At 34.8% G+C, this 18,901-nt stretch overlaps 1 protein-coding gene across 1 annotated transcript in view; it reads left to right on the top strand.

Annotated features, from left to right (window-relative positions):
* The window catches only part of LOC129220571 (uncharacterized), an 85,485-nt gene extending 67,219 nt beyond the window's left edge, over positions 1–18,266 (top strand). Inside the window, exons 14-18 of the mRNA XM_054855003.1 lie at positions 2,467–2,621; positions 4,739–4,857; positions 13,071–13,326; positions 15,821–16,008; positions 18,091–18,266. Of these exons, the coding sequence (XP_054710978.1) occupies positions 2,467–2,621; positions 4,739–4,857; positions 13,071–13,326; positions 15,821–16,008; positions 18,091–18,266 (894 nt within the window). The remainder of the gene's footprint in view (positions 1–2,466; positions 2,622–4,738; positions 4,858–13,070; positions 13,327–15,820; positions 16,009–18,090) is intronic.
* Positions 18,267–18,901: the final 635 nt, after the last annotated feature.

Genomic DNA, 18,901 nt, shown 5'->3' with positions numbered 1-18,901 from the left:
CACTGCACGATTTCACGATTAAAATTTGAAACCACAATTAGAAACAACTACAGATCGATGTCTCACTTATACGTCTCCTCTTTTGTTCGTTGCTCTCAGCTGTACGTCGATCTTTATCTCTCCCGACAAAAGATTATCTAAATTAAAAACTTTAATTTTTATTTTTCGCCTTTTCAATACGTATCTCAAAGCAATACGATCGTAAAATTTTTTTATTATGTACTCTTTTCTCCTTTTTGTTCCAAAATCTTAATGTAAAAAAAGTCTTATAAAATGTATACCTTATAATTAGGCATTTAATGTGGCATATTAAATTAATGGCATATTAATGTGATTGAAAGGCTATTAGAAAACCGCGTTTTTGAAGTACAGTACAACCTCGTTTATACGGGCTAACCGGGACCAAAGGTAATCAGAATAAATGAAAATCCTTATAATATGGGTTATATAAGGTTATTTATATGGGTAATATAATATAACCTTAAATCCTTATATATGGGTATATATAAGGATTTAAGGTTAACCATAATCCTTATAATATGGGTTAACCCATATTATCCTTATAATATGGGTTAATCCTTATAATATGGGTATTATGGGTCGTAAATAAGCAAACTTATCTTTTATTACAGCAAAAAAACTATGATTTGTAACAAAATTGCGTAGGATTGTTATTCGCTAACACTTTATAATTTTAACAGTTCTGTTGCAGTGGTGTCGGAGTCAGACAGACGCACCAAAATACGCCATGTCGTCTCTCAGACGACTATAATTCATTGCACGACTTAAGCAGGACTTGTACAATGAATCAAAATAAAGGGAAAATATTTGGCCCATTTATAGTTCCGTTTTTGCTATCTTAGTTTAGAATTATTATTTAAGTTATTGTAATTTTTTAACTCTACAAGTTTGATCCGAATAAATCGGAGATCCGGATAAACTGGGGCCGGATAAACGAGGTTCAACGGTACTCAAAAAAACCTAAACATGTAAATTCCGTTTTTTGTAATTATTATTTTATTTTTAATGTATTTTTCAATGCCTTAACTTTATCCGCAATTCAAATGAACTGTAGTAGTCACAGCAATCTCTGGCTAATGGCAGTTTAAAGAGGAAAAACCAAGATCGACCGATTTCTAATAAGACTTCTTCCTTAACCGTGAACAATATTGAAAGGTTTTATTTCTGTGGTTAATTTCTTAAATCACCGCAAGGTAACGTATACAAGTTATAGAACTTCGAATGTCTGTTCGTTTTTCCCTCACAAATAATGCAGTTAAATGGAACTGATATTATTTTTACGTTTTTCTGGCCGTTAATTTACCTTAAAAGTTAATTTGATTCAAAACAGTGGTGTGCATCCTTTTTCATCTGAAGACTGCACTTCATATTATGATGAATCTTGGGGGCCAAAAGACAAAAAAAAAAAAACTAAATGCATTTACATTTTTTCTAGATGACAGTGTAAAACACAGGAAAGGAAAGTTGCAAGCGAAAAATTGTTGTTGTCATTGCTATACCGACGCATTTTATTGATACAACGTGTTCTTATGCTTAAAAAAAAGAATAATTTCTAACAGCGTGGCTTTAAATTTTGCAGCAATTATTCTTAACTCCAAAGGAAGATGATTGGTTGTTTTGGTAAGGTAGTTGCAGAACATAGTTTTCAACTGGCAACATGGAACATCATAACGACAACATGGGTCAATTTCGCAGGCCCCATATGACATGCTGGCGGTAGTTTGGGCACCATTGATCGAAAGAAAAATGAATATCTTTCTTAAATCTCTTGCTATATCATTTTTAAATCGCCGACAAAAGCATTTGAAAAACTTTTGCGGACAGTGACATTAAAAAAAAAAAAAAACAAAGAAATACAGATACTTAACATTTTACTTGGTATTAAGGAATTGTGACACAAATATTTAAATGTAAAGACAACTAGTTATTGTAATATAATCGCAGTTAGTAAAAATAATCGTTTATGAGAAATCATAGAAAATTACGCGGATTAATCACAAAATTCACGAAGAAAATAAAAATTTTTAATTATTAATTTTATTTATAATTATATTTACATTTTATGTTATATTATATTGTTTTACTTATTTATTTTGGGCACAAAATCTTTTTTAACCTGAATGAGCAAAAATCTCTGAGGACTGGTAAATTTTTCCAACGTACTGGTGCTGGTCCGCCGGATCACCGGTTGAGAATCGATGATTCAAAATACTTAATCCCTAGTGAAATAAGTAAAACCAGATATAAAAAGTTTATTGCACAAAACTTGAATAAAAATAACTTTTCATAATGTCGCTCTCATTTCGTTGCATTGAAAAAGGAGGTGCCTATAAACTCCGAAACACGTGTCTACAGTAATCTGTTATGCAATAAAACCATTTATACCTCATTTCATTTTTCTATCAGTAAGGTACTTATTTAATTATTACTTATTCCCTATTTCAGATAATTAAAAACTGTTCAAGAACCCTGCTTGAGTACTTTTCTTCCGTGAGTGTCAACATCGCTCTTCCTTGGCTTGCAAATATTTTTAGAGTACTTAGAATATCTGGCTACCATGATTTTATGATAACTTTAAGAGAGTTTGAAGCAATTTTCAGGTAAATGCTATTCAGTATATTTTGATGATACTTTTTAGGGAGTTCCAAGTAATTTTCTAGTGTTATCTTATTCAATTTCTTTGTCATTTTTTACTGATTTCTTACTATCCTATTCTCTAAAAAAAGTTTTAAAATGAAAGAAAAAAAAAACGCATATAAGATGGCAGGAAGTGTTGTAAAGAAATCTCAAAGAACAAAATGAAATAAGAAAATATAATTAATTAATATATTTTTGAAAATAAATACTATATCCTATATATATTTTTTTAAACTATATTATATAATAATCATATTAAATAAGAAAATATATTTTAAAATATTTTTGAGACATACTAAAAAACTAAATTTCGTGTTTGTACTTAAATTTTACCAAGCTGATCGCACACAAGCCTCATCGGTCCAATATTGGCATACATGTTACTTTTCAAGTAGCGAAGGAGTGGGTATAGTGAGACAGCAATTCTGTGAAATCTGTGAGACAACAGCAATTTCTTTTCTGTTTAGATATTTCCCGTCTGGTAAAGCTTTTAAGAAGTCAAGTTGACTTAATGGAAAAGAGGTTGCTTTCAAGTCTGGTGTCTTCATGATTCAACCTCATCGAACTAAAACATATGCACTGTATGTTGTCTTTTCTATACACTGTTAGAAATGCTTTACAGAATGTTATTTATTTTACATCATTACGTTCATTTTTGCAGAAGAAGGAAAGATGTTTTTTTTTTTTTTTTTTTGTCTGAAAAATGCATTGAGTTTGTACATTGCAATGAGGGAACAGTGAGACAGGATAAAAGAGACAACCTTAATTCGTTGCTCGCTGCTCTCATGGCACTCTTATATTAAAAGTTGAGAAATTGTGTATTGAATTAAATTTAATTGCAACTAGCCTGTTGATGCAAATAATAATAAAGTAAGTTTGAAAGCCCTGCACCAACGAAATAGGGATGCTTGAAGGGAATTACGACTAAAATGGCTTATCCTGAAAAAATACGAGCTGTTCATTCATTGGGGGGTGTTCATTCCCTAATCGGTTTGACCTACGACTCGAAATTCGGAGGGAAAAAATCTTCCGTCAATCAATCATTAATGTTTTGCAAAGGATTCAAAGGCGGGCTACAAGGCTAATAAATGGACTTTCTCATTTAGACTACGATTCCACGCTTAGAATGCTAAAAATGTAGTCTTGAGCATAGAAGAGATCGAGGGGACATGATTCAGTTGTTTAAATTTATGAAAATGAAAGATGTTACGGGGCTAAAGTTTAGCTCTGAAAATAGGACAAGGGGTCATTGTTTTAAGCTATTTAAATCTCAGGCTAGCATGGATATTAGGAAAAATTATTACTTTAGCAGGGTAGTGGAACCTTGGAAAGCTTACTGGAAGAGGTGGTAATGAGCAAGGGAGTAGATAGTTTAAAGAGGGCCATTGATCTTCACTGGAGATTCTAAATTGACTAGCACCAGCTTAGCTGGGCCCAGAGCGTGTGACTGGTCGTCACTTTTGTATTTGTATTTGTAAATAGTATGCGTTTCAATTTGTAACAGAGGAGAGGCAATTTTTCTTTTAAATGATGAAATGTTCTCCTACCACTACTGTTCAAAGCCGAAACTGAATCCTTATTTCACTCAATAAGCGTTATCACATTCAAAACAGCATATCAGCATCAGCAGGAAGAAGATCCCTTACCAGCCACATAAGGTGTCTGTATTTTTTAATTATGCCGTACTATCAGGGCCGACGAGAGTCATGAAGGGCCCCTTATCGGTTCGGTCACTAGGTTTAATAAACTTATGAAATTTATATTACAGCGATTCCGAACCGGGGACCCCTCAAAAGCGGGCTCCTAGTTTCCGACTAGGTTGACATGGCCTCTCGTTGGCCTTGCGTACCACATATTCTTTTTAGGATTTTGGTTCAACTACGTCTTTCATATATGTTTGAAAATTATCGCCTATCGAAATTCCAATAAATGGGGTCAACACCAAAGACATTTTTCAAAACGTTATATCAAAGACCAACTGTCGAATCGTCTCGAAATTAGTCTCACACGATGGAATATCAAATTTAAGTAAAATGAATCTAGTTTCAGCCATCTGGAACCTTTCTTTGTTATGTTTTAGCCGGGAAGTAGAAGTGAGGATGAAAGCAAAAGACTCTCTTTCCAAAGAAGACTTCATTGGCTTATATCTCAGAGAAATGGAGAAGAAAAATAATGACGGAAAACCCCACACATTTAATGGTTCGTAGAGTTTTTTTAAGGTAACTTTAGAAATTCAATTCTTTAATATATTTGTATGCCATAACAAACGGCAACCCAAGCAGTCGTATTCACCAGACGATTCAACTTTCGGTCAGTCATTCGAACCGCAAATTGAAGCCTTCTTGCGCCCGTGTTTACCCGACGATTTGATCTATGGTCAGACGGCCAAACCACTGGTAAGGCTTTCTTCAACCAATAAAAAGGCTTCAATCTGCAGTTAAGTGTCTGAATGAGATTTGAATAGTCTGGTGAATATGGGTTTAGTAGTTCTCCAGACCTTCTTCAACCATTAAAAGGGTTTCAAACTATTGGTTGAAGGAGGTTTTAACTAGCGGATTAAACGCCATTCGGTACAGCTTTTCTGACAACATGCTTTCCACGAAAAATATGTTTAAACCATTAATATGTATGTGTTAAAAACTTTCATTTTTAAACTAACCATTGACTATTTTCGTCATACATATCTTATGCTTAGAACATCGTCTTTTTCTACAGCTTAATATCGTGCATCTTACAGATGTTGGGGAAATTTTATGCATTGGCCTGAGCGCCTAAAATCGTCTTCGACACGTGACTCAATGATGCAACCAGAATTTTCTTCTGGATAAGGATGGGTGGGGGGGTATACGAGCCCTTACATGTGTGTATGTAAAGAGATGTATGCAAAGAGGGGCGCATGTGAACATGGCATGTTTTACTAAGATAACATCAAGTAAAAAGTCTTGCAAAAATTCTCAAGCGATTGCAGTTCCGGTCCTACTTTTTGGCCAAACTTTTAGAACAATGAGCCAGTTTGTGTTTCTGTATCGAAAACTTCTTTCTTTTTAATTGTCTTTCAATAAGAGTGGGTAGATGTTGAAATAGAATAAAACAAGTTGCTTGGGAGGCATTAGCAAACTTCTTTTTTTACTTAAAAGGTCCTTGCATGCCATTTTGTATGGCATATAACATCGTTAAAAAGTCTCACGTTGACACAGATCAGAGTGGACTAATTTTTGATGACTCTGCTGTATAGATTCGGCTGGATTTGAGCAATGACGTCTGTTATTTGAGCTTTAAATGCATCGGTCGATTCCGGCTTTTTTGTATCGGCCTTTGACTTGAGGGAATACCACAAGAAAAAGTACAGCCAGGTCAAATTGCTCGATACTTGGGACCAATTAACATCACCTATGCGAGGGATATTCATTCTCTCAAATTGTTCATGCAGAATGTGCATCCTGGCTTCGTCTGTGTGGCACGTAGCACCGTCCTGCTAAAACAACATGTTGTCTATGTCCATATCGTTTGGTTTGAGCCAAAAGAAATCGGTTGTCATCGTTCTTCAGCGCTCACTGTTGATGGTGATGACCTCATCAACTTCTTTTCAAAAAGTACGGACCAATGACGCCGCTGTAAACGCTAAAAACTCATTGTGGATTTGTTTTCAGCAGTTTTGCCCGATATAGAAATTTTAGGACAGCAAGCCAGGCTTACCTGCAGGTACCCTCCTGAACAATACATTCGACAAAAGTGCTGCAGAGTTGCAACTGCCCACCTTTTTTCTAATTGCATATGCTACAGGATAGGGAACACATAGCAAAAAATAGCTGCTTTAATGTTAAAGGCCACACTGCTATGGACTTAATAAATCGCTTTTAATGATAAACCCCATTACAAATGAATAGGCCATATTGTGGTACAAATTTCTATATAGTATATTTTTGGAGGCTCTTAGAGCTAGGGATCCCTTAAGCTGGGCTTCATGGGCTTATAGGAAAATCGGGACCTGGTCACCTTGTGAACTCCATGTCAATTGGCGTCGCCTAATTTGCGGCTGTGAAGGGCTACTTTTAAACCATCAGTTTCTAAATCTAATGCTTTCTATTATTGTTATCATTCAATATTTATTTATTTGTTATTATTATTACCAATAGTATATGAAGTAACGTTTTGTTGCTGACTTGTTGCTTAACAATTTAATGCTATTTAATTCTTAAAAGAAATAAAAATACAAACTATTTTCATTTACCAAAAACTGAAGTGAAAAATAATTTTGAAATACCCTATCTGAAGCTTAAAAGCAAGGTATGATAAGAATAATCTTTGCATACGAAATATTCATTGTGCTATGTATAGTAGTCTTATCATTTTTTTCGTGGTTATCCAGTTATCAGAGCATGCTACGATACTTAAAAATTTCCCAGTTAGTACAGTTATATATTAGGGAAAAAATATTTCCTTAAGGACACAGTTACTATGCACATTAAACTAGCACAACGGTTCCTAACCTTTTCTCCCTTGCGAACCCCTTCCAAATTCCAAAAGAAATTGGCGAACCCCTTGGGTTCTAGGTAATAAGTAACAAGCAAAAAAAAAAAAAACGCTCGTCCTCCCATACATAGACACTAAATCTTGGAAGATTTTTTTTTTTTTTTAGTTTGATGCTGTTCCGCAAGACAAGAACGTAACACGAACGAAACCAAGTTTAAACATTGTAACAAGAACGAAAACACAATTGTAAAGCATAGAATTACAAACATTGCTACGAACTAAAATGATCGCTAAAAAATGCATACAAAACAAATTCATCAAAAAATAAATATAGTGATTATTCTGTGTTGAGCTTCAATCAGCTTTGAAATAATTTTGATGAGATATTTGCTGAACAAAGAGGCTCAAAAAGTTTGGCTGAAATTTTCTGACACTAGGGTACATTTATCTCTAATCGCTAAATCAGAAGTCACTTAAAGAATGATCTTTAAAATACATTTCAGGGAATTCGTAGATTATGAAATGATATTTAAATGAAATTTTTTTCTTACGGTAAAAAGAGAAAGATCTCTAGATTTAAGTCTCCTTGAGAAGGACTCTGAGATTAGCTGTTTGATATATACTAAATACATTAATCGTTTGTTGAAGAATTCTTGTAATTATGCTATAAGTGAAGAGTAAAATGCGAATATTGAAAAAATATAGAAGTGGCTATTTTCAATATACGCATTTACTCCAATTTTTACACAATATATAATTTTTAACAAGACATATTACACAAATTTCATGCATTATTTACATATAGCGACAAATAAGTTGCATGGTTAAATTCCGTTCATTGACATTCTTTCCCTTTTTCAACAATAATGCTCGAAGTAAGTAATTGTAGTCAATGTAGTGTGAAAATCATAGCAACGAACAACAGCTTGATCTCACTTCTATGCATTTTTGACTCAACACAAGAGAAGAGCGATAGCTCTTCGTCAGACTCAAATAATAAAGAAACTAAACATCAAAATATTTTAGACGCTCGTATATGCTCCATGTAATGTTTTCATCAAGTTTAATCAATTTTCCCGATCAAAAACTTCTGAGGAAACGAAAACTTTCAAATTGTTTCATCTAAAGACATTGTATTCATAGGTAGAGTTTTTTTTAGCATGGCTTTTAGGGCTATCATTGTCAATGGAAGCTCTAAAACCGGCGCTTTGCAATGACAGAGTAAACTATCTAAATGTAAAATAATGTCAGGAAGTACGCAAATATTTTCATGTTAAGAGTATCGAATTTGCGAGAGACAAATGACTAAAAAAAGGAGCAAAATTTGCCTGAAACCACTTGAACATGAAACTTCATCCGAAACAGGCATGTAAAAACTCTACTATTACAATATTTTTTCACGAACCCCCAGGGGTTCGCGAATTACCGGTTGGGAATCGCTGAACTGGCACATAAATGACTAACCCTTCAATGTGATTTGTATATACGTATATTTTTCAAATTTTAGAGTTTTTCGCTGAAATAGGATTCTTGTGTGGAATGTTAATCGTGTTCATAATGTGTCCCAGGCTTGTTCACATGTGTCCTCCTATAGGGGCATATGTAAGGAATTGAAGATATTTTTTAATGTCATAAAGTAGAGAAATAATTTTTTAAACAATCTCAAACAATTCCATGACACCATGGAAAGACTATTCAAATATGAGGGTATTTTTGAGCTGAGAAATTGATAATATTTTTTTGAAAAATACAGAAATTAAATACACATATGCCCCCCTTTCCTCTACATATTATCGTACTAAAATTTCCAATATGGCTTAAAACCAATGCTTCTGAGAGGGGGTTAAGCCTCTTCTTGTCCGCACTTGGCTAGTTCTCATTGGTGTTCCGAAAAAAAAAAACATAGGCGCAACAACACATTGGGTTCAAGGTCTACTGTACCCATCTCAGTTTTTTAACCGAGGGTTCTGGGGTGGAAGGGAGATGTTCATGCTACGTGGTCAGCGAAACGCAGAACCTCCAGGGTTTAGTTCCCAAGTACGCTTGGAATCCATTTTATAAAACCACTAAAGGGATGAACTACTGAGTCGACCGTGCGCATCCGGAAATCGAACCCAGGTCTGCGGCGTGGTAGCGCGAAGCGCTACGTTTGTATTGACGTTCCAGCACTGGTAAAGTTACGTCTTTTCCCATGATATATATATATATATATATATATATATATATATATATATATATATATATATATATATATATATATATATATATATATATATATATATATATATATATATATATATATATATATATATGAGGGTGGTCCTTATTTATATGGGAATTTTTTTCTTTCGGAATTCAACACGTGACGGCCCCTAGTTTTGTGACACTATAATAAAAAGTAACGTAAGCAAAATTTGAACTCGATCGGTTTACTTTTAATGATTTTTTACTTCGAAAAAAAAAGACTTAATGGTCTCTAGAACATCTCTTGAACATATTTGGTCCAGTGAATCCTTTTCTTTGCCATATCTTGGGTGATATTGGTCTTTCGGCGTGGCCTTCGACCAGGCATCACATTGGTGATGAGTCTTCGTTGGACCAATGGTGGGTTCACCTTCACACCATACTGCTTCAGATTGTTAACAAGGTATTTACTAGTTGCTCTTCTGCTCGCCTTGAGCATTCGAATACGTTTTCTTTCTATTCTTGGAGACCTTTTGCATTTTCTGATCTATTTTCCCAGCCTCTTTGGGACAACTAGTATTTTTTCTTTGACAGAAACATTGTTGACAGTTTTTTGGGAAATAGTAAGTTTTTTTGCAATTTCTTTTTGTAAAAAAGGTATTTCGGTCTCACATTCACATAACCAATGCTTTCTTGCGTGGTGAGAGGTCAAGCAGCTTACTTACTTCACCAAATTCACCAAAATCGATGTTCAAAGTAAAAAACATGAAAACGATCACTAAAACTGCTCCCTGAAACCAGTGTGCAAAACGAAATCACTCATAAACTTGTATTTTTGGTGGTCCTAGCGCAAAAATAAGCGGAAAAATACTGTACGCCATTCACAGCTGCATAAAAAGTTTTGGAAACAACAACAGAACATAACAGCGGCTGTTATCAGATAAGACTCAATGTTGCCAGGAAGGGGAAATTCAGGGAAAACGGAAAATTTTGCGGCGAAATAATGTGTATAGTACTTCGACTATTCTCGAAAACCGTAATGAAGCTTTTAGAAAGGATCTAGAGGTTATTTTTTAACCGGAATAATCGATTTTCCTGTTTTTCGCTCCTTAAGTCTAATAAATTCCACACCTCTGTACTTTATATCATCTAAAGATTTTACATTGAATAAGAATGAAATAATGCGTTAAAAACTGTACCTTAATCGTACGCTTTTCTCAATGTTTCTCAATCATGTGTGTTTTTTTCCGATAACCTCGGAATGTCTGTAAAATACATTGCTTTTGTGACTCATATTTGGAAAATTGAGAAATTCTTTAATTAATTGTGTTGTGCTCCCCTTTCAGTTGTATCATTCACAACTTCAACATTTTAACGATATCTCTTCCCTTTCTAAATCGCTTCCTTCATTTTATCAAATTGACTTGTAATTGATTCTATTAAGAGGAAGATCTTTACTGAGAAAGTACCCCAAATCATCTTCTGTTATCTGAAATTTTTTATACAATTATCAGACAAGTCTTCCTTATTAGCAAGCATTTTTGGAGTAGTCTTTTCGTATCTTCAAAGCTAAGTCCTTCATCCAATACGGACAAAGCTACTAGTTCATCACCTAAATACCATAAACGATTTATGAATTTTCCAAACGCTGCTTCTACTGCATGTTTTGTCATCACTTTAGATACATTATATTATTTAAAGAAACTTCGATTGGGTTGCTGTAAAAAACCATATCGTCATGCAACAATTAACTGTAAAACAGCATTTAAAGTCTTCCTCTTCATGTAAGGTCAATTTAAATTGTTTCCTCAAAATATTATTTTCAAACAATAAATTCTTTTTGCCACCCATCTGGCTCAGGGATAAGCTACAGGGCCTAAAACATATCTCTGTAGGAGGAACTTCGCCAGGAATTATTATTACAAGTTTTGAGAATTCTATGTAATCTCTTTGAATTCCGCTTTTTACGAGCAATAATATGTCATCAACTTCGTCTTTTAAAATTTAAGTGGCATGTATACTTGATTGAAATGTTAGAAGTTCTGAATGATGGAAATCTTTCCCCAAAATTTTGAAGCGCTTAAATAATGGAACATCGGGTTAGTTCTAAGAAAGGCAAGAACTTCTTTAAAACACACTCTGCAGTACGATTTCAAGTGCATGATGATGACAATCTAAATGTAATATATCACCGTTCAGTTTTTGCTAAAAAATTGCATGCACAATTTATATGGCCGGCATTGCAAGCCACTGTATCAAACACTACAGCTTGAACAAGAACAGTTAGTAATAAAAAAGCAATCATCTAAGATATCATATACAACTGAAGAAATATCTCAGAAATTCCGAGTAGCTGCTCAACGTTGGGACCTGAAGCTTATCACGGTAAGCCTATCGACGTTCTTTTTCCAGTTTCATCTGGATGTAGCTTTGTATTCCAGTGAATAACTACAAAATCAAATTTAAATTCATGACATTTGACTTTACCTCTTGAAGATTTTCTCTCAATTTTCCAAGGGATGTGAGATTGACCACAAGGTCATTTGGATTTAAATTTACTGCATCTACATAGGTTGTTAATAAATGAACAGCATCTTTATCCTTAAAATGTCATTTGTCTAACAGTAATGGAAGGCGGGCAGATATCAATAGTTGTCAAGCTTTTTTTGCATTATGGTAGACTAGATGTAGAAAAAAGGTTCAACAAGTTAAGATAGATACCCATTTCGGTTTCTAAATCTTGTGAATCACAAGAAAAATTTGATGATAATAAAGGACTATGTACTGAAATAGAAGAAAATTAATTTAAAGTATGGATTTTTATATTATTCCTATCTGGATTTTTTTTTAAATTTGTATTTTAGATATGGAAAATGCAGTATATTTTTATGTTAGAGTAATCGAGGATTTTTCGAAATTTATATTTTCAAAACTAAAAACTGCACAAACATTTAAGTATATTTATAACTAAAGAACAGCGAATTAAAATATAATTGCCATTACTTATATTTATAGCATTGAAACCTAGCGACCCTATTTTCCACACCTATTACATACACAGGAAGTTTTGTAAATCAACACCCCCAGGGCCTGGAGGAGGAGGCACTTTGTTGTTGTCAAAGGTAATTCATTAATGGCCTTTCAGAATCCCTTGTGTCCATCTTGGTGAAAAGAAATATTTCCCTACCGCATGGTTTCGAACGAGGGCAGAAAAGAGGTATGTCTGACTCAATGCCATTGGTGTACATGTATACCCCCCCGTAACATATAAAATTTTTCAGAATGAACGTGAGAAAATGGTCGGTCTGGAAGTAGCAGCATCAATTGAGGTTCGAAATTACTTTAAATATAAAATGTAAGAATATTTTTGCATAAAAATGAGAAAATCCGCAAATTTTTCTTCGAAACTCAAAAAAGGGGACCCTAGGGACACGGGTTAATATTCATGAATTGACTGAAAACTTTGCAAGGATCTTTTTTTTTTTTTTTTTGTATAATGGAACAAATTGAGGGGGTAAAATCGCTACAACTTAAAAAATAAGGATCACCCCACCCTGATATATGTATATGTATATATATATTTATACATAATTATATATATAATATGTATATCAAATGAAGGAATGTAAGTATGTGCATATATATATATATATATATATATATATATATATATATATATATATATATATATATATATATATATATATATATATATATATATATATATATATACAACGTATTTTTTTTCATTTTAGTTGACAATTTACTCGGCAACTTGTTTCTCCTATTCATCTCTGGACTCGATTCCACTTTGTCGTCGATCGGTTGGCTTTTGCTTTTGATGGCAGATCATCCAGACGTTCAGAAAAAGGTTCAAGAGGAAATCGATGCCGCTTTCGGAAGGGATGGAACTGTTTACTTCGATGACAAAGTCAAACTTCCATACACTATGGCAACCATTTTAGAAATGCACAGATGGGTGTCCATCGCTGCAATTTATCCCCCAAGATAGTGAGTAAAACTCCGTTTTTAGTAACCTTTACAGCAATATCAAATTCGGGCATACATTGTAGTTACGTTTAAAACGAAACAATGCGTGGCATTGCTATTTTGGAATATGGGTGCTACAGCCCCACCCCCATACCAAAGCCCCTGATCCACCCTCCCCAGCATCTTTAAAGATAATTTAAAAATTTAAGTTTTTAAAACTTCCGAGAGAGAACACCGAACAAACCTCTTCCCCGAACTAACATTATCAAAGAGGGTCTAAAATGTGTTTTGGGAACTTCGATTTCGAAAACTTTTCGATAGAAAGTCTTCAAACTCAATGCCATTAAACATACCCTAAAGTTTTTTATTTAGACCTCCAATTTCTGAAAATTTCCGAAGGAACGTCCCACTATCTCTTTCTACATCATTCAAGATCGTTGAAAATTTCGTTTTTATGACTTAAAATTTAGGAAACATTCCTAGAGAGCATCTCATTCTCCTGTCCCCACATCATTATGTTGTATAACATTTCGTTTCTGCACTTTCCATTTCAAAACATTTTCAGGGGGAAAATCTACAAACTGAAACCTGTCCCTTAAAGTCATAAAAAAATGGCCTACAACTGCGTCAATTCAAAAAACTAACTCCTCCCCCCCCCTCCCCCGGTGTTTTTGACCTCAGGACAGTCTTATTCACGTTCTTAAAAAAAAGAAAATAGTCTTCTATCTTTTAAATGAAAGTTGGGGGCACCAAAGACAATATAAAGTGTTTTCTTCTGCCCCCTCCCCACACAGAACAAGATCCTTTATTCGCCACTGATTTACAAGGAGGGCCCGAAAAGTTTACCGGTAAGGGCCTCAACTTGACTTGAGCCGCGAATAAACTTGTTTCGCACAAAAAAAATGATTACAACACTAAAAAATTGCAGCTTCGTCTTAACATTTTTATGTAAATTTTAACCCTACTTATAAAGTGTAAATTAAAAATCTGAGAGAAAAAAAAGATTGACGGTATTTAAAACCTATTAGTTCAAAGCTGTGTACCACCCATTTCTTCCTTTCTCATTTTTTTTTTATTTCAGTTTTATGACAACTTTTAAATTAATGCAAAGAAGTTAAGAGAAACTGCAATTTTTGGTGCTGTAAACCAAGAACGTTTAGCAATTATTTCATTTCGTCTTTTTTAATGCGCACCAAGTTAATACGCATACAAAGTTTGGACTAAAAAAATGTATACAGCATCCAGCGGGATGACATTTATTTGAGTTTTTCGTACTGACATTTATTTCTTATCAATCTGAAAAATGGAAATTTTGTATTTAGATGAACTTTTGCTATTTAAAGTCATTTATATAGGTGTTTTTCCAGAAAAGCGTGATTTCACTCACAAAAAAAAAAAAAAATTTTATTGTATAATCTGCTTGAGTTTCACCTTGGGTGAAACTCAAGCAGATTATACTTGAGTTTCACCCAAGTATAATCTGCTTGAGTATCACCTTTTTATTGTATAATCTGCTTGAGTTTCACCTTGGGTGAATGAACGCAAACCGTAGACGATTTGTAACCATGACGACATCACTCTAAATTAATATTAAAAACAACAAGCTAGACTTAGCAGTAAGTTACCGCCCTTAAGCCAGGGCTAAGGCAGAACAACATGCAATATACCAGACAGCCCGGTTGATATCAGAGACTGCTGTTTCGTTCTTATTAGAACTCATCAATCTGAATTAGTGACTAACTGAGCTGGAGGCGGATGTCATTTCATTGAAGCTGAGAGTGCCAACCAAGTGGTAGAAGGCTTAGGGGTAGTTCCTTACTGCTAGTTACCCAAGCTTCGCCTCCAATTCACGAGTCGAACTGCATTCACTGGTGAGATAAAATTTCATTTCTACCAGTTTGTTGGCACTCTCACCTTCAATGAGATGACATCTGCCTCCAGCTTGGTTATTAACTCAAAATCATCATATAAATAATAGTCAATGATCGAGTAACTCGCGAGTTTCAACAATGAAACTTGCGCCACGGCAGGATAATTTGATAATATGTTTTGGTAATGTTTAACATGCAGAGAAAGGCTTTATTGTAAAACGGCCGAACTCGATCCCGGTAACTTAACTATTTTACTGGTAAGACTGTCATGTCAGGGGAATGAAAAAAAAGGAAAAATGGTCAACAATGAACACTATATACGGAAGTTTAGGTTTAATCCACTAGTGTTAGGGTTAAAATTTCAAATATCAAAATATCATCAAACATGCAATGGCTTCCTTCAAATGGTAGTAGAAGCAATTTTCACCCGTCATACCTTGAAGGGCGACTTTCTAGTAAATAAATAAATAAATATTTTTCTTAAGAATTTATGTGTTGTAAAAATGTATATACGTAATCTGCGAAGATTGTTAAACCTATTCCGTCTCTCAAAAATCATGAAGTCATGTTTAAACTCATGCTTATCTGATACCAACAAGTTCTACACAAGTTTGTAAATATTTTATCTTCTTTCTCTATTTCAGCCCTACAGAAACTTTTGAATTTCATGGCTACACAATACCAAAAGGTTCGAATGTTATTTGCAATAGTTGGGAAATTATGCATGATCCGAAATATTTCAAGAACCCCATGGACTTTAAACCAGAAAGATTTTTGAATGATGATGGAACAAAAGCTGGGAAATATGATGGATATTTACCATTTTCAACAGGTATGAAAAATTCATAAATCACACAACAGTTTTTGATACGAAATAAGGCTTCAGATTCTGAATCGCAAAATTTTTTACGCCCCTCATTTACTTTATGCTTTTTAAATATTGTCTGACCGCCGATGAGATGGAAAGGCTAACACCCAGTTTACAGGCGGAAGTAGACTCATCTATTAGTTTTCAGGGATGCCAGCTTTTGAAGATGTGTGTTAGCCTCTAAATTAAGCAAATACAACATCTAATTTAACCATGTTCTGGTCGAAAGCTCGCGGCTTGTTGTAGTTGCTTTTCAGAGGAAGGTGAACAGTTATGGTTCATAATGGTGACCTAGTGTAATCGTGTCCGTAATCGGTCCTTAATGACCCAAGTGGTGGCTTACTTTTCTCCGCATCACCCCACCTCTTATGCAACATTCAAACAGCGTCCGCACATCACGTTCGAAACGTAAAGCGGACAGAGTAACGTTTTCCAAAAAGGGAGAAGCATTCATACTTTGCGGAACGCGAAAAAGGCACATGTCTGTCTCTCACCCAATAGAGCGAGCGCGCTCATCTCGTGGAGACCAATGAAATGCGACGCCCAACTCTACGGACCGTCAGAGCCGTCAGATATCAGGCTTCTCGTCCCGTCGACGGGTCCCGTACAATACGGCTTGCTGTCATGGCAACGCCGGTTGAAAACTGGTTTTAGGGAGAAAAGCATACGTCGGTGACGGATGTACGGACGTAGTGTGAATGTTGCATAATGCAACAGAGTGTTGCATAATGTGTAAGAGAAGTCTTCTCTTACACAATTTATCGCGAGTTTAAGCCTTATAAGCACTGTTACATTAAGCTTTTGGCCTCCTACACGGTTATACCAAGGTTAGTGATATAAACATTCCGAAAAAATTACCTGTCAACTAGTTGACTGGCGTTTTTTGTTGTCTTCACACGAGGCAACTTAGTCGAACCAACCTTTCTTCTAATAAGCTGAATTTATTCGAGCAGCCCCACAACGAACTGCACCGGATTGCCTCTCAACTAGTTTACTCGTGTGTTGAGCAAATGCGTGGCACTGTCCCGATGAGTGTAATCAACTGAAAAGTTGATTACACTCACCGGGATGAAAATGGTAGCGGCAGATATGATGCCGTGCTAAACACAAAAGTCGTATCTGCACCTTTTATCAAAATTGAGTTACGGTCACCAGGTGGTTCTTTTTCACATATTTTACCCAAATACAATGTTTTATGGTCATTTGTCAATGTGAAATATTTTTTAAAAAAATCTGAAAATGTTGCATCTAAATCAAATACTTGGAGGCGCAAAACTTTAAATAGCAACTCATTTTAAACTCGACTGCAGATACTACTTTTGCGCGTAGCATGGCAGTATAGCTAGTGTGCCGGTGACACCAGTTGACTGTCGTTGTGAAGGATCACCAGCGATTCCTTCACTTTTCTACCTGGGTTACACTTCTTACACTGTTTTAAAAAATCCTGAAATTTTACGGTAAAAGTTGCAGGCATCAATGTTGCCAGTAACTTTTACTGTAAAATCCTATTTTACTATAACATTTTACGGTAGAATAAACGAGAGTTAAAATACGCAGCATAGGGGCAGCAGGTTCAATCTCGAGACCTTCGTTATCGGCAGGAGGCTTTGCTTATTACCATGCCAATTGAGATACATAGAGTGAGGGGAAATACGGTGTTATGTCCATCGCACTGTTATGCACATGGTATATCAATCGGCGCTGTGGAGGGGGGGGTGTCGCTAATTTTTTTCGGTAGATTGCTGTACATTTTTCTGTACTGTAAACACTCCATTTGACAGTAATATTTATCATAAAAGTTTCCGGAATTTTTAACAGTGTAGCAAACGCCGGCCGGTTTGAAAGTTGATTCAACTAAGCCGCATCGAGTGAAAGAGGCTTTACAGTTAAAACGTCAAGAATGTTAGAATGTCACTAGTCATAAACTTATTCTGACAACTCTTTTATAAACATGTTTTACATTTTCATATTCTTTTCAGGAAATATTTATTTCACACATGCTAGCAAAGTTTTAGTTACAAAATGTATTTTGATTTGTATTTTTAGGTAAAAGGAACTGCCCTGGTGAAGCAATAGCAATGATGACCTCGTATTTGTATTTCGTGTCTATTCTGCAAAAATTCAATGTGACTCCAAAACCCGGTGAAGACATAGATTTGGATTACGTATTTGGTGGGGCACTGCTCCCTAAACCTCAAAAACTATGCTTTTTGGAAAGATAATTTCAAATCTTTTCTTGAATGAGTGTATTTATAAGAGTTGAGATATGCAGTATGCGACAAAAGTATTGACTCACTCTGTGCTTGAAACGAAACGAAAAAGAACGAACTGAGGGTTCCTTTCAACGACATGTTTTTTTTTTTTTTTTAATCGGAAAGAAAACATGAAGTTTTATACAGCAAAATTTTCAGCATAGAATAACTTTCACATAAGCCTGTGCATGAAACGGAAGCATTTCTAGGAAAATTTACTGATACCGTACGTCTGAAAATGATTACGGTGCATTTTAATTAGTTCTATGATTCCATGAATGCAAATCCGTTGAAATCTAGTATTTCTGAGCGGCAAGATCTGGTCATAATGGCGAAGTTTACGTATCGTAAAGTTTCCGTGAGTTACAAAAGAAGACCTCTTACAGCGCCACCTGATGACAAAGTTCGGAGTTATAAACATTTTATCTCAACAACAGTACAAGATACTTGAAAAAAATTCAATTATAAAGTAACTCGGTATCTTCGAATTTTCACAAAAACATATACTATATTGCGTACAAAAAAAATGGCGCAAATGAAATGCATTAAAAGATAAAACGCACACTTGTGATGTAAACAAACCGCACTTGTCGGAAGTGAGACTC

This window comes from Uloborus diversus, chromosome 4 (assembly GCF_026930045.1).
Source record: "Uloborus diversus isolate 005 chromosome 4, Udiv.v.3.1, whole genome shotgun sequence".
NCBI classification, from domain to species: Eukaryota; Metazoa; Arthropoda; class Arachnida; order Araneae; family Uloboridae; genus Uloborus; species Uloborus diversus.
This window is presented reverse-complemented; position numbering and strand designations above follow the sequence as displayed.